Source organism: Anastrepha ludens, chromosome 3 (genome assembly GCF_028408465.1).
Source record: "Anastrepha ludens isolate Willacy chromosome 3, idAnaLude1.1, whole genome shotgun sequence".
In the NCBI taxonomy this organism is placed as follows: domain Eukaryota; kingdom Metazoa; phylum Arthropoda; class Insecta; order Diptera; family Tephritidae; genus Anastrepha; species Anastrepha ludens.
Genome location: NC_071499.1, coordinates 87,798,489 through 87,815,391, shown reverse-complemented (window position 1 = coordinate 87,815,391; position 16,903 = coordinate 87,798,489). Strand labels below are relative to the sequence as shown.

Below are 16,903 nucleotides of genomic sequence, written 5' to 3'. Positions count from 1 at the left end.
CACGATAGAGTGTTTTCAGTTTTCATCCAGACCACTGTTGCATAGGTGATAATAGGTCTTACAATTGCTGTGGAGATCCATAGGACCATGATAAGAGAAAGACCCCACGTTTTCCTCTTTCTGTGTTACTTACAGCTTTGCATAAGACTTTTCATAGAAATTATGCCATTAAATATGAGCCTAAGGTTAAAATGTATCCCAAAACTTCTTGGTGATCTTCTAAATCAATCAACTCGAGTTGGGGTATTCCGTCAGAAGTCTTTTATAATGAAATGTACGCAAATTCTCCAGCAGATACCGCCAATAACTTCGCGGGTTTGTTTTACCTCCAACTTGAGCATGAATTGAAGATAGCAATTTTTATTCGAATGGTAGACTTTTTTATAAGTTTTCCTGAACTCTCCTTAACACTCAGTAATATGGAATATGGTATTTTGAATATTAAATCCTCTATGCAAACACACATACTTAGATGTTTTATTCTTTTACATCTTAAAGAACTGTTGCAAGTTTGCCTACCAGCTCTGACTGACATTTACTGATGCTTGGAGAGTTACTTCCACAGTACCCATTTTCAGAAGTGGCAATAAAAGAAGATTTGCTAGCCATCGAACTATCTCTAAACTTTTATCGGTATAAACGACTAAGATTACCACTAAGACGCCAATAAATTAGCATGGATTAATATTGGGAAGATCGACTGTCACTAATCGTGCGGTTTTCACCGAATTCTGGGCCTCGACTTTTAATAATGATTTTTCCACTGCCTCTGATAAAGTCTACAATTAAATGTGAAGAATTTATTTCATTTTTCATGTTTCACAAGTCTCAATCCCCTACCCTAATTAAACACTTTAGAAAAAATATCTGATCTTGGGGTGATTTTCTATAACAAATTCTTGTTTCATAATCATTTGAAAGCAGCTCAGTACAAATTATAATTAATTGTCTTAGTAGCTTACTTGATGCTTGTCACCGATTATAACGGTATTTATTTTCGGTAATACGTAGTAAGGCGAGTGTCACAGGTGTGCGCTCACCATTTACAGTTTCGACTTTTGTGTTGTTAGGACAATTTTTTGGTAAGAAAATTTTTATTTTTATTTGATAAGCTTTTAGTTTACCGATTTTCAATAGAATTCTGTGCGGAGCTTTATATATATATATATATAATTGGCGCGTACACCCTTTTTTGGGTGTTTGGCCGAGCTACTCCTCCTATTTGTGGCGTGTGTCTTGCTGTTGTTCTACAAATGGAGGGACCTACAGTTTCAAGCCGACTCCGAACGGCAGATATTTTTATGAGGAGCTTTTTCAGGGCAGAAATACACTCGGAGGCTTGCCATTGCCTGCCGAGGGGCGGCCGCTATTAGAAAACACTTTTTCTTAATTTTGGTGTTTCACCGAGATTCGAACCTACGTTCTCTCTGTGAATTCCGAATGGTAGTCACGCACCAACCCATTCGGTTACGGCGACGGCGGAAAGCAAAAATATGATAAATTGACGTTGGTGAGTGGAAAATCATCATAAATATATGGAAAGTAGGACAAAACTATTGAAAAATAGGAAAAACAACAGACAGATTATGTACATCGGTTCGGATAGTAATTGAAAACTACGGAAATAACGAAATTATGACTCGAAGGTCAAGACGAGGGCGGCCTGGAAAATTAACAGAAAGGGAAAGCGCAGTATTAAGAAAAAACATACAAAGATAACTGCTACAAAAATGAAACATGAGGTAAGGAATAAGCTTCAAAAATATATTAGAACTGGCAGCCTTCGTTGCTTTTAAAAAAAAAAATAAAGTAAAATAAATATTAGAACTTCAACTGCCAGAAGAGTCTTGAAAAAAGTCAGCTATCATGGAAGGGTTGCTAGAAAGTAGCCATTTATTTCCCTAAAACATTAGTTTTGCCAATGAGCTTATACACAAACCGAAATTTTGGAGATAGTTTATTTTTTCAGATGAAAACAAGTTTTACATTTTTGGAGCTGAATAAAGAATATTGATTAACAATAGTGAAACATGGAGCTGGTGGTCTGGAGATATATGGTAGCTGGCAGCGTGGGAAAATTGCAGTATGTTGATTCAAATATGGATAAGTTTGCTTATTTGGATATTTTAAAACAAAATTTAAAGCCAGGCGTTGGGATGCTGGAGCTATCAAATGAATAATGCTTTCAACAAGACCCCAAGATGGATCATAAGTAAAGTTACGGTTTTTTTAAAATGTCCTCACGCTTTTGCCAAAATCTTCCCAATCACCGGATTTAAACCCTATTGAACACTTATGGGCGCTTCTGAAGAGAAAGAGGGAAAGAGGATTTGAAAGGGAATTGGAAAAGATTACTGCCCAAGAGACTATCAGATTGGTAAACTCTATACCCATAGAGACTTAGAGACGTGTTAAAACGTTGTTGGTGCTGAAAACGTGTATACTTTTTGAGTGTTTTTGAATATTTTAAATGTTTTATACCTGAGCGTAGATCTTTGGAATTTATCATTTTTGCGTTTCAAGGAGAATCTTCTATTTATTAGCTAAATGGTGTGATTTAGAATGAGTAATGCGTTCCCCTAAATAATTTGAAGGAAAGTTGAATGTGTATAGTTAAAAACAAATTATTATGATAATAATTTCAAAAACCAAAAAAATTTTTCGTGTTACTTTTTCAATTACCCACACAGCAGCGTTGGCGTATGACACTAAGTTTCATTGCACTACGCTTTGCTCTGCGGTTTTTGCATTTCACAGTTTCAATTCCCTCTTACAGTGCCGGGTGCGCTTTAATTGACCTGATGTCTTCAAGGGAAGAAGAACTATCCTTTCGCTGACATTTGTTTTTGACATCATACGAGGTGCGATTGATTCACCATAAGCCCCCGTAGTCATGATTCTTTTGGTTTTATAACCTGTGCTAATTATATGCATCCAATTTCTAGGACGCTAAAACAATTTAATTTGCTACCCAATCCGTTAGAATTCTATTTTGCTCTATCAAAATTTAAGTTAACGCTTTTATTGCTTGAAATGTTTAATTAATTGTAATTTATTTCAATTTTTAATATTTTTAATTTTTAGAAAGTTAGTCTCTAAGAAATTTTGTTAAATTTAAATTTTTTAATTTTCTAGCTTAAATAAACAAATGAAATAAAATAAATAAATAAATTGAAAACTTTCAAACCGTTTTTCTAAAATTTTGTAGTTTTTGAGTTATGAAGCTCTTCCAGCAAACATGCGATATTTTTTAGTGTAATAAATTCAAAATGTTGAATAGTATAAAAAGGCGTAATTAGGATAAAACGTATTAAAATTAGATACAATTAGATAATAGAAATAGTAGATACATACCTACAGGTTATATGTTAGTTTGTTTGCTTAGAATCATAAATGTAAGTAAGTGTTTAAGGAATAAAATAGTTCGTCAGTGCGTATGAGTAATTTAATGTTTACTGCTGCTCCAGCTAGGAATTTTTCGCCCTAACATTGCAAAAAATAAAAACTCAGTTGGTAGTGTTATTTTTTGATATGAATACGACGAATTATTTTTATTTTTTATTAGGCAAAATATTTTTGCACGCCCTTGATTTTTTAATTATTTTTTCTAAAAGACTTTTTTCGCTTACAAATCGAGAGATTGGGAACAAAGCTTTCTGTTTACGCTTTTCTTCAGTTTTAATTTTTATAGTAATTAGATATTATATTAAATTATATTATTATTCAATTAATTTAAATTTGTTTTAATTCTATTACTTCTTTCACGCTTTAAACATCCGTTTTGCGTCACTTACAACGCTTGGTTTGTCTTGTGCGGCTTACTTAATTTGTGGCAGTTGTCGGTGATGATTTAGAGGAAGTAATTGAATCCGTTGAAACCGGTGTCGCAACATATTCATAGCCATTCGCAGCGGCCTCTCGCTGATAACTGCTGTCAAACGGATATTCTATGCCATTTCGATTAGTTACAATAACGAATTCGTCGTCGTTGAAATTGACGACATTCGGAGGGTAAGCATATGCGGAACAGGAACCATTTGCGCTATCACAATTCAAGCCATGAATATATAAATTATCATTGCCATCCTGCTTGTTGATTATATGGCAGCCACTAAAGCTGCCAATGCCTCTATGATTGCTGTAATGGCTGCTTAAGGCGCTAACACTGCCGCTGCCACCGTCGCTGCCATTGCCGTTACTTTGGCTTTGGCTCTGGCTTTGACCGTTACAATTGCCATTGTCATCGAGTTGACTGCCATGTGGGTGTGACTGGTGCGATTGCTGCAGCATATATGCTTGTTGTTGTCGTTGCTGCTGCTGCTGCTGTTGTTGCTGCTGTTGTTGTTGTTGCTGTTGCTGCTGCTGCTGATGTTGGTGCATTTGCCAATTGTGTTCAGACATGTAATCGTTTTGCAAACCAACGAATATTGCCGTCTTGGGTGCATCCCAGATGAATGAATCGATGTGATAAATATCGCTGGCATGCGGCAATGGTACCTCCTGCGGATAAAGCAGAGCAGAGACAGAAGAGCAAATGCGACGAGAGAGCAGCGAACATCATCACACATCAACAACAACACAATGGGGCATGAGAGTAGGAGGAGCAAAAGGAATTCATTATAATACTAGGTACTTAGGTATGCACATCTGTGTGTGTGTGTGTGTGCATGTGTGTATGCTGAATGCTTGTATTTCGTTATAGAGTATGAATTCTGAATTTATACGACTATTCTAGTTAGATTAGGAATTTATAAAAAGTGGGGCTATGTGTGTGTGTGTGTGCATTTGCATGGGCGGTCGTGATGCCGGCCGCCGTCGTCGGAGGAAGTGAAGAAAACAAAGAAAAATGGGAGTAAAGGTAAAAATAAAGATTCCACAGAAATACGGTTTTGCGTTGATGTACATAGGCTCGGTGATTCAAGGTGTGTAGTCTACATGTGTACGTATGCATGTGTGAGTGTTGCTGAGTTACGTGTACTAAGTTGGGGGTAATGGAAGTTGGGAATGTCGCACGCGTTTTTATCTTTAACTACTACTCATCCTTAAGTAAATTGCATAAGTTATGACAACATTCATTAGATGTGTATGAGAAAAAATTGCCTGGCAAAACGTGTGGAAGAAATTATGAAAATAGGTGTTTCAAGTAGCTCTACAAATACATATGCATAGTACATAGGGTAATGTGTGCGAAGTACGGTGAAATGCAATGCAAGGACATGTGTGAAAAGCAAGCGAAGCGGAGACGGGGGTTAAGCTAAAGCAACTAATGATATTAGATTGCCAACGTTCACACAGGTTGACTGAGCAGTCAGAGTATATTCACTGTAACTGTTTTACCGATAGACATTCAGTCAGCTGGTGTTGGCAGCGCACGCCACAAGCCACACAGCTGATGACTGACAGGCAAGGGCATGTGTGAAATAATAAAAGGCAACACATTCAATGCCCTGAATGGTTTGTCCTTTTTACGTCAACACCTGATGACATGTTGCGCAAGGGGATTGCTCACCCATAGGTGTCGGAAAGCTAAATTTGAATGCAAAGGCGTTGAAGAGAATTCGTTGTTCAGTGCAGAAAATTTGCGTTTTTACTTTGATTACGTTTTAAGGCTTGGGTTAATCAACGTAAATACGCCGCTTAATCATAATTTCAACGCACTGATTTAGAAGATACTTCATGAACGACTTTTCATGTAGAATTAAGGAGCGGTATAAAATATAATAATATCACGTGATATTTTGTGTAAGATATTTAAGACCTGGATGCAAAAAACTGTCACAAGAAAAAAAATTTAGCTCAACGCGATTTTCGAGCCACTTCAAATTGTACTAAAATTTAATAAGCTGCATCCAACTGCATCCTCCAAATTTTTCTAAAAATTTTAATTAAAAGGTGTGAAATTTTGATGTAAATTATTTGATTTTTTAAAACTGCACAAAGTTTCAAGTTTGGATTTATGTGGGCTTTTTTAGATGAATGAACTTCTTCATATAAAAAGGCAAGAAAAAGATAAAATAAAAAATATATAAATAACCAAAACTTAGAAACTTTTGTCGCGCTGCTATTATGTGTTCACAAGATGTAGATACGTCCCCAAAACAGTCACCCATGAGTTGACCGCACCTGCTGCTCTGCTAGCTATTATCTAATTATTATCTGTTGTTATCTGCTACCTATTACCGTGCGGTGATTTATTACGATCTTCAACGTGGATTATCGTGACAAGAGTGCATTGATCAATATATTTGAACTTTTGGTATTGAAGCACCACACTTAGCCACTGTGAAACGCTGGTACAAAGAGTTCCAACGTGGCCATCGATCCTTGCAGGATGAATTTCGTCAACACCGTCCAAAAACGGTTGTTATACCAGAAGTAATCGATGGTGATGGGACATATCGTGAGATAGAGGTATTATCGGGCATTCAGTAGGATTTGTTCTCGTTGGATACCGCATAATTAGACAAGTGCACAAAAAAGTCGACTGGAGTCAATTAGTGTGAAGGAATGTTGAAGACATTCAGCCACTGTGGTTCAAAGTACGTCTATGACATCGTAACGGATAACGAATCTTGGATCTATGCATATGAGCCGTTAACCAAACAGCAAGACGAAGACAACGCTTAATCAAACAAAAGTTGTTTGACACATCTCGCAGCAAATGGTCGCTTGATTTTTCGAAAAATCTGGTATCTGGTCATGTCGCAATTGTAGAGAAACTTAAAACAGTCGATTTTGTGTGGTACTCCAACCATTTGTTTGCCAGACAAATGGGTTGGTGCGTGATTACCATTCAGAATTCACAAAGAGGTCGTTGGTTCTAATCTCGGTGAAAGCAAAATTAATAAAAACATTTTTTTTAATAGCGGTCGCCCCTCGGCAGGCAATGGCAAACCTCCGAGTGTATTTCTGCCATGAAAAAGCTCCTCATAAAAATATCTGCCGTTCGGAGTCGGCTTGAAACTGTAGGTCCCTCCATTTGTGGAACAAAATCAAGACGCACACCACAAATAGGAGGAGGAGCTCGGCTGAACACCTAACAGAAGTGTACGCGCCAATTATTTATTATTATTAATACAATGCGAGCTCTCACGTATCTGCTCACATGAGAGAGTTTTTGAGCTCTCAAAAGGGCGAATTAATGGATCATCCGCCTTGCAGATTAAATTCGTTATAGATAAAATGTGAGGTCAACGTTTATCAATGCCTGAAGATGCTGCTGAAGCCTTTAAAAATCCGTTTTGGAGGCATCCATTTTTGACTGACAAAAGTGCTTCGAAAATTCAATTGGTTCAAGTGAATGCAGGAGTATATGAACTTCTAACGAGAGTATTTTGAGAAACAGTATACGTAAATGTCAGCCTTCTTGTTCGCTAGGAAATGTTTCCACCTTGAAGAACTCTATACCAAAATTTTCAATATTGAATAAACTTCATGATTATTAACCTTTTTCATATGTCTTTTTTTCGACAATATCCAAAATACTCAGTTCACTTGATATGGAATCGCTCATATGCGCAAGTGTTGGCTCCAAGTAATCGATCGTTGGAATTCAGTGATCTTCAATCCAACATTTTAACTATACACCCACTATACCCCGCTCTAAAACTCCAAATTATGCTGAGTTCCATTTAAAAGCATGTATCCTATTTGCCTATTGGGGGCTTCAATATTGGAAGCAAAAAAGTTAATAGGACTATGAATAAGTTCGTGCGGTTTTTTTTCGAAATTTGAAACTTTATTGACGTAAAATGGTTACAAATTTAATATTCAAAATATTGTCCATCGCTTACTACTACTTTTTCCCATCTTTCTGGCAATTCACGGACTCCCTTTGTGAAAAATTCGGTCGGTTTTGCCGCAATCCACGAATCGATCCATTTTTTGACTTCATCGTAATTACGGAAGTGCTGGTCAGCCAGGCCATGTTGCATCGATCGGAAGAGATAGTAATCGGATGGCGCAAGGTCTGGACTATACGGCGGGTGGGGTAGGACATCCCATTTGAGCGTTTCTAAGTATGTTTTGACCACTTGTGCAACATGTGGCCGAGCATTGTCATATTGCAAAATAACTTTGTCGTGTCTATCGGCGTATTGCGGCCGTTTTTCTCGCAGTGCTCGGCTCAAACGCATCAATTGTCGTCGGTAGACATCCCCCGTAATCGTTTCATTCGGTTTCAGTAGCTCATAATACACAACACCCAGCTGGTCCCACCAGATACACAGCATAACCTTCAGGCCATGAATATTCTGCGCCGACGTCGATGTTGAAGCATGTCCAGGGTATCCATACGTTGCCCGACGTTTTGGATTGTCGTAATGGACCCACTTTTCATCGCCAGTCACAATTCGATGCAAAAAACCCTTTCTTTTGTGCCGTTGAAGCAGTTGTTCGCATGCCATAAAACGGCGTTCAACGTCTCTTGGCTTCAATTCATACGGCACCCAATGGCCTACCTTTCCGATCATTCCCATGGCTTTTAAACGTTTGGAAATGGTTGATTGATCAACTCCCAAAGTTTTTGCAACCTCTTCTTGCGTTTGAGCCGGATCTTGATCGAGCAATTCCTCCAATTCGGTATCCATGAACTTTGGCGGCGCACCCTCGCGTTCTTCGTCTTCCAAGCCAAAATCACCACTTTTAAAGCGTGCAAACCACTTCTGGCACGTTCGCTCAGATAGAGCATGCTCACCATAAACTTCCACCAAGATACGATGACTTTCGGCTGCTTTTTTCTTCATATTAAAATAATGAAGAAGAATTCCCCGCAAAAACACATTATTTGGCACGAAATTCGACATTTTCAAGTGTGGTAAAAATATTGTTGTTTACGCTTCAAATAAAAAACTTATACTGACGTTTGTGCCTTACGACAGTAGCTCTCCAATGAATGTTTGGAAATGTGGATCGATGGAATAATAATCAAGTTACGCCATCTGTTGTAAAACCGCACGAACTTATTCATAGTCCTATAGCTTTTCTATTAAGTAATTGACTACCCCCATAAGTTACCTAAATTTGTGCGCAGCACAAAAAATAAACAAAACTGCCAAGCCGCGAAAACCTTCATGCGTTTTGCAATTTTCTAAGGTCAATTGCTTTTCCTTTATTTGATTGAATTGTTGAAGTATACACATATGCATACGTTCACTTCTGCATATGCAGCTGCATGACTGTTTATGCTCCTAAATTGTAGCCCTTCTAACGTTCATCGTTTCTAACCTACATTCAAATTATTTCACAAAATTCATTAAGAAAATGCAACTTTTTGAGTGGAAAATAAGTACTAAATTCTATTAGGGCGAGCAAGAGTTTGTTAATTAAAAATTTCACAAGGTTAATTGCCGCTAAAATTAGTTTCCTTAAAGAAAAGAGATGTAATACCAAGGCGAATAGGTGCGTAACCGCTGAATTCGCATCTTTCAACCTTTCGTTTTGAAAAATTGCTAAAAAGGCTATTAAGAAACTACTGCGAATTTCACGTGTACCTCAGTAAGCTTTTAAGGTTAGGGTAAAGAGCATTTTGTGAATATTAATATTCACAGCACCGAGTTTCTTTTTAGAAAACTAGGTAAGTATTAACGCACTACCGTTGCCCTAAGTGTAGATTTCCTTATAAGTGCAATAAAGTGGGGTTTAACATAACTTGTGTTATTGTTGTTTCCCTTCAAACCAGGCTACGTTTAAACAATCGTGCAATTTAATCTAAAAATGTAAATTTATATATAAATTTAAAGCAAAACTATTGCTTGTATAACTTAAAATATTGAATTTATCACAACCAAAAAACAATATTTCGTTGCATGCAAAAATATGTACATACATACATCGTCTTATATATTTACAATTTTAAATTCTAGCCATTACTTAACTACTACAAAATAACATAATTACTTTCTACACTAACTTTGCTACCAGCGTATGCATGAGTTGGTGAGTTTGCAGCTTTGCTTTAATTATTACTATTGCTTTCTTTTAGAAATTTTACAAATTTACACGTTATATTTTGAAGTCTCAGCATTTGTTGCAGGTTGATAAGCGTTTTTATTGTTAGTCTACTTTGGGTGTTGTACTTACCCGTATGATCTTCTGATCGTGCATTATCTTTCGTATACAATTTACTAGGAATGTGATTATCATGCCGCCCAAGATGAGCCCAAAGACAACCATTATAATGATCATGTGTTCCGATTGCTCTGCAGATTCTTTCTGTAATTTGATTGTAGAAAATAATGTTGAAATATTTATATGTTTATGCATCCACTAATATGAAAAAGTTATGAACGTATTGCCTACTGGGTTAATGGACGTGTATGTGTATGCGTAGGGTTTATATATATTAGGGATGCCAATTCGGTAACTCGGCCTTTTTAGTCAATAATTCAGTTATTTTCGGGACTTTGAACATAGTCCCGAGATTTTCGGGAATTGTAATTACTTCGAAGTATATGAAATGGAGATAGAAAAATCTCCTTTCATAGCAAAATAGGATTATTGAGTGTAGATTTCGAGTGAGTTTCTTCAAATCTTTCTAATATGCCTTTTTGGTAAAAAAAAGAGGTTGTCTGTAAAGTCGGTTTACTGACGATAGTTTAACGTGATAACGTCATAAGAAAATACTGATTGAATGGTTGCATTTTTCAAAAGAAAATTTTAATTTTATTTGTTTGATAGATATTTTGTATGGATATAGAGAATGAGGTAACATTAACATAACATAACATAACATAACATAACATAACATAACGTAACATAACATAACATAACATAACATAACATAACATAACATAACATAACATAACATAACAAAACATAACATAACATAACATAACATAACAAAACATAACATAACATAACATAACATAACATAACATAACATAACATAACATAACATAACATAACATAACATAACATAACATAACATAACATAACATAACATAACATAACATAACATAACATAACATAACATAACATAACATAACATAACATAACATAACATAACATAACATAACATAACATAACATAACATAACATAACATAACATAACATAACATAACATAACATAACATAACATAACATAACATAACATAACATAACATAACGAAACGTAACATAACGTAACATAACATAACGTAACATAACATAACATAACATAACATAACATAACATAACATAACATAACATAACATAACATAACATAACACAACATAACATAACATAACATAACATAACATGCTGTTCAAGCAAGGTAACGACGCATGAGCAAGATAACGACGCATTTTTTGGTGCGTGCAGCCGACTACATAGAATTATAAGACATTATCACGTCAAAAAATAATAATAACATTAAAACAACAGGTATTATTAACAAACTTGGTTTTATTTTAAATTCTTCAAGTAAATCAAATTAATAATAATCAATAAGAAGGCATATGCAAATACAAATACGTGAATTTATATATGTACATATACGCATATACATACATATATACGCTCACTTAAGTAGGAGAGAGCAAGATGTCGAACGTTGCCGTTCGTTTGCTTTGTCGTTCGTTCCGCGCTTTCGCTTGCAGTTCAAGCACATTAGCTTACATTTGCTTGCGTTGTCCATATGATTTGTATGCATCTTTACATATAGATTTATTCTTTTTGAAAATTGCGCGAAATTGTATATGTATATGCATGTTTATATACATATATTAGTATACAACATATCTTATAAGGTATGTGGTAAATATTACCATAAATTTTTTCCTAATATTTCCAAATATTCACAATACGCCAAATCTTGGAAAAGATCCAAGACAGCAGAATCGACACACACCATCTTTTCGTCGATTTCAAAGCTGCATTCGACAGTACGAAAAGGTGTTATTTGTATGCCGCGATGTCTGAATTTGGTATCCCCACAAAACTAATATGGCTTTGCAAGATGGCATTGCTCAACACCAGCAGCGCCGTCCGAATTGGGAAGGACCTCTCCGAGCCGTTTGATACCAAACGAGGTTTCAGACAGGGTGGCTCGCTGGCGTGTGACTTCTTTAATTTGAAGTTGGAGAGGATCGTGCGAGCCGTAAAACTTAATCGCTCAGGCACAATATTTTATAAGAGCGTACAATTCTTGGCAAATGCCGATCATATTGATATCGTCGGACTTAACAACCGCGCTGTTAGTTCTGCCCTCTCCAAACTGAATAAAGAGGCAAAGCGAATGGATCTGGTGGTGTACGAGGACAAAAAGAAGTATCTCCTGTCATCAAAAAAATAGTCGGCGCACTCGTGGTTCGGCACCCACGTCACTGTTGACAGTTATGATTTCGCTTAAGCCTCGCTTAAGAGGCATACAAATACCTCATTTCACTTAAATTTAAAATACTTTATTGCTTCCCAAATTTATCTCTTTGATAAGAAAGCACGCAGTATATTAAAGTGTGGTTGTGGGTAATGCCTTAAGCAATTGAATTCCATTTAAAAAAAAATTAAATAAAAGCTAAAACATCAAACTGCAGTTAACGGCGACATTTCATATACGAGTGTACGACAGCTTTGACAGCTTGACAGCTTCATTGTTCGATAACGATTGCCATCACTTGATAGTTCATTCGATACTCCCCAAGCTCCTAAACTTGACCATTTCTCTGCACAATTGCTGTCATTATAAAGAAGCACGTCCACATAGCACTTAGCTACATACAGATCTATGTACAGGTGTACGAGTGTATGCACGCATGTGCAAGAATAAATGTATGTATTTATGTATATGCAGTATATTTTAAATGAAGTATGTATGCATGCATATAATAAGAATCAATTGTGAAAACTTTCTTACTTTACAGTCCTCCTCGTCCCAGCGAAATTTACAATTATCTCGTCCATTACACTTGAGGTCCTTTGAAATACAAGTGGCATCCTCGCAATCGTATTCCTCATCGTCATTGCAAGCTGCAAATATTGACAAATGCAAGTAGTTAATGACAATCGAGAAAAGAAAATTCGTTTTCAATCAGCAGCACTTTTATTTTTTTATAATTTTTTATTTTATTTGATTCACTGATTCATTGGTCGCAACCTACAGCCAGAGCCACGTTCTCGAAAGGCGGTATATAAAATGGCAAACGATGAATTGATGGCCGCCTTTTCGGCAAAAAAACGCAAATGCAATACATTCGATTCGGATGTGATGCCTTCACCAGCAGATCCGCAAAAGTTTTTTAATCTACAAACGAAAAGATGCGCAAATGTAAAAAAGAGAGTAGAAGTGAAATAAAGAATAGCAGTTGCTGTAAGTGTGGCCACAAAGAATGGATAAAATGAAATGTATACCGTCTCGATATTTTACATCATTGCACGGTCAGTCAGAAAGTTTGTCATATTGTAATTTTCTAGTGAAAGCATAGCATTGATGATTGAAGTACAGATATGCATGTATGTATATGTGTATGTGTATGTCTTTTTGTTCTTATGCTTGCATGTTAAATAGAGTCAGACATGATTTTCTGACCACAAGCGCATGAGGCTAGTGCACTATAAAATGATTGATATGAAATCATCTATAGATTTACGAGTATAGATCTGTGTATTACTCACCTAAGGGGCATGGTGGTTTGTTCGGGGAAGATATCTAAGAAATTCGCGATACAGTCATTGGGCTTGCTTAATTTGAATTCCAAGAATTTCACTTGTATCTGCAAATGATTGAATCGAAATAAAATTTATTTAAGCACACACATATGCACCCATATATATCCGTTTAGTCTTACCTTCCAATTATCCTGTACCTGTATGCGCCACATACAGTCCAAGGCTATTTTATTATCATTCGCAATAGCTTTTAGATTAGGGGGCACATCGGATGAGTTAACGAAACCTTCGAAACCGTCCTTATCGAATGTGCAATTCAAATCCGTAGTGGGTACTGAAGTCCGGGAGAATATAAAATATGTGTTGTATGTCAAAAACGAAAGAGAAAGTTATGAGATATTTAAATTCGCATTGCTAAATATAAATCTCTAAATGTTGTTAATCATGAATAATTGATAAGAACGCTTAAAAGATTTTTCATGAAATGAAAAGTATCTTCATACATTTGTACCTATCTTAAGCGAGAATTGAAAGAATTGAAAAAAGAAAGCTAGATTGCGATTTGTATTTTAAGGCTTTGAAGCCTTCAGCATGAAAATTGGGGGGAAAACAGCAAGCACAAAGTTAAGTAATTAGCTCTTGTGCAAGTGTTAACTTCGCTGTAATGGAAAACTAATCCGCGCTTACTGTGACAGAAAGAGGGTTCAATAGATAAATGCATGTTAAAATAAAATTTTGTTCGAAAATGTGCTGTTTCTTTCCAGCATATTTCAAACCAGCAATTTACTGGAGCATGATCCCACTGTCGCCATGTGCAAGTGGTTCAAGTAGGACGACTGGATGCCTTTAATTTTCTTCAATGGTTCTAGCGGAAAGCATTAACTAAATGGACCAGTATGTATTAATTTTGGATCAAAGCAAATATAATCAGAATTAAGCATTTTTGAAATTTTGGCGAATACGCTTGTGATAATAATCCAGTGTGATAGTCGCTGTTTAGGTCTTATTAAAATCGTAATAAAAGATTCCATCATTGGGTTGGGATAATATTTAGTTTTTACAAGTTATTGCTTTATAAAACAGTAGATAGAAGGAAAGGCTCCACATAAATCATTTAATAATCACATTTATCATCACCTAATCAATCACATAAACATGAAACCACTATTAATTCGTACCTTTACGGTTTCTTTTTATAAACACCTCGTTGCAAAATTATAAAAACATCACTAAATTTTTTATTAAAACACAGTTCATACTACAACAAAAAATATGCAATGTAAAGTTTCAAACTTTGTAAATATTTTTCCGAAATTTCTTCAAAACTTTTAACTGTTTAATCAAAATTTTAAAAAATTTTCTGGATATGCAGTTTTATGCTCCATTGCGTTTTAGCTACTTAGCAATTTTTTTGTTGACGTGATATACTTTTTTTTGTAAGCAAAAAATTCGAGCATGCACTTTGTATAAATGAAAAGCCGTGACAGCACAGCGGAAAAAAATTGTCAACAATTAACGATATTTTGTAGTAACTTGAAACGGGCACTAAAAATCAATGGGCTATAAACCGGATACCCGGAAAAATGCTGAAAATTCTGGTTAAAAAGTTGAAAAAATAATGCACCCGAAACCCTAGTGAAAACTCCTAGTGTATTTCTGTCATGAAACTGTAGGTTCCTTTATTTAAGGACCGACCCACATCAAGACGAATACCACAAATAGGAGGAGAAGCTCGGCCAAACACCCAACTAAGGGCTTAAGCGACAATCAATATTATTATTATAATAATAGTATCACTCGCTGTTATGTATACATCGTGGAATAAGGACAACCAAAGACATCTGGAAGAAAACATTAAGAACTTTTTACGTCACCAAATTGCATTGAGGCCCTAACACCATCTTGCATGGAAAACTGTGAATCAGATATCGTTTTAAGTGATAACGAAATTCCAATCTTGAAAAATGGAAAGTGGAACAGGATTTGGCGTATCCTTCCTGTAACTCTTATTGTGAGACGCTTTAAAACTTTCAGACTACTGCTGCGTTTTTCAAGCCGAGCTCTAAGTGACTAAAGCGAAATTTGTTCAAGAACTGACCTTGGGGTACAATATCTCTCGCCGTAGTTGTAACTCAAACATAGTTTTGCAAACGATAAAAAGCGAATAAAAAATATATTTTTTAAGTGGTTGAAATACAGTGACGTGAAGTCACTTGATACCGGGAACATTAATGTTAACTTCAGCAGGAGCGCATTTGTTATATGCGGTCAGTAAAAACAAAAAAAAAAAAAAAATGTCGTTGAGCTACTTGAAACATGCTTTTTATGGTATTAAAATTCAATGGGCTATAAAACTGCATACTCAAAATCTTTCTAAAAATTCCAAGGCGCATTCATTAAAGGTGATGACATTAGACCAACAACAATGCTTTGTACGTTTGAATGTCAAAGCAGAGAATGGCAAAGTAGTAAAACAAGAATGCATTCGCCTTGTTTCATTCTGGGCTGGCAATCACATGGACACGGCGAAAGATAAAATCAAATCAGCAATTTACCGATACCACCTTTAATAGATTCGCCTTGAATAATTCTGTTTAAAAGGTTTGAAACTTTAATGATAGTTTGCTAATTTGTTTTTTAATTTTCAGAAAATTCTTAACTTGGATTTCGAATGGTTTTCGTACCATATTTTCATAAAGAATTATAAAAAAGAAATTGTCAAAAGTTGCCAATAAGTCCTAGAGCTTTATATTAACTTAACGCAATGTATTGACTTACCTTCTCTACTGCGATCGATAAATTCGTAAACCGCCGTAAAGCCACTATACTCGATACTCTCATCCGAATGAAAGTGCAACCAAAGGTAACGTTCCTTCGAGGTGATTACAGGCGGAAAATCGGTGCCACAGAATTTACCAAGCAAATTCGAGAAACCATACTGGCCATCGCGTATCTACACAGTTCCGATAAAGTATAAAGTATTTACACTACAGCTTAACACTTTATTCACGCAAATGAGCCATATAATTGAGTGCTCTTACCTCGAGAAAATCAAATTTGCATTCCTCTTTCGCTTCGATGTGGAATGAATTACGAAAATCTAAACGGATTATCTGTCCTTGCGGCGCTGCAGGTTGCAAAGGAAAAAAAAATGGAATAAGGGGGGGGGAAGAATATAATAAGATAAAGTAATATAAAATGTAGCCGCCAGTCATTGGAAGTAAATAGTAGCGGCACACGTGCAAATACTCAGCTGCGCATACAGTTGTATATACACACACACATATATGCACATATAAGTGTACGTAGGAGTCTACAA

At 35.9% G+C, this 16,903-nt stretch overlaps 1 protein-coding gene across 5 annotated transcripts in view; it reads right to left on the bottom strand.

Annotated features, from left to right (window-relative positions):
* Window positions 1–16,903, bottom strand: part of LOC128858401 (uncharacterized) — a 122,097-nt gene that overhangs the window by 20,938 nt on the left and 84,256 nt on the right. For 4 of the 5 annotated variants that reach the window (XM_054094652.1, XM_054094654.1, XM_054094653.1 and 1 more), the window contains exons 4-10: window positions 16,626–16,711; window positions 16,363–16,537; window positions 13,764–13,918; window positions 13,591–13,688; window positions 13,077–13,219; window positions 12,833–12,945; window positions 10,081–10,212 (exon numbers count right to left, since the gene is read on the bottom strand). In XM_054094652.1, coding sequence (XP_053950627.1) covers window positions 10,081–10,212; window positions 12,833–12,945; window positions 13,077–13,219; window positions 13,591–13,688; window positions 13,764–13,918; window positions 16,363–16,537; window positions 16,626–16,711 — 902 coding nt within the window. Of the gene's footprint in view, window positions 1–3,434; window positions 4,501–10,080; window positions 10,213–12,832; window positions 12,946–13,076; window positions 13,220–13,590; window positions 13,689–13,763; window positions 13,919–16,362; window positions 16,538–16,625; window positions 16,712–16,903 lie in introns of those variants that run through there. The other variant, XM_054094658.1, reaches the window with a different exon arrangement.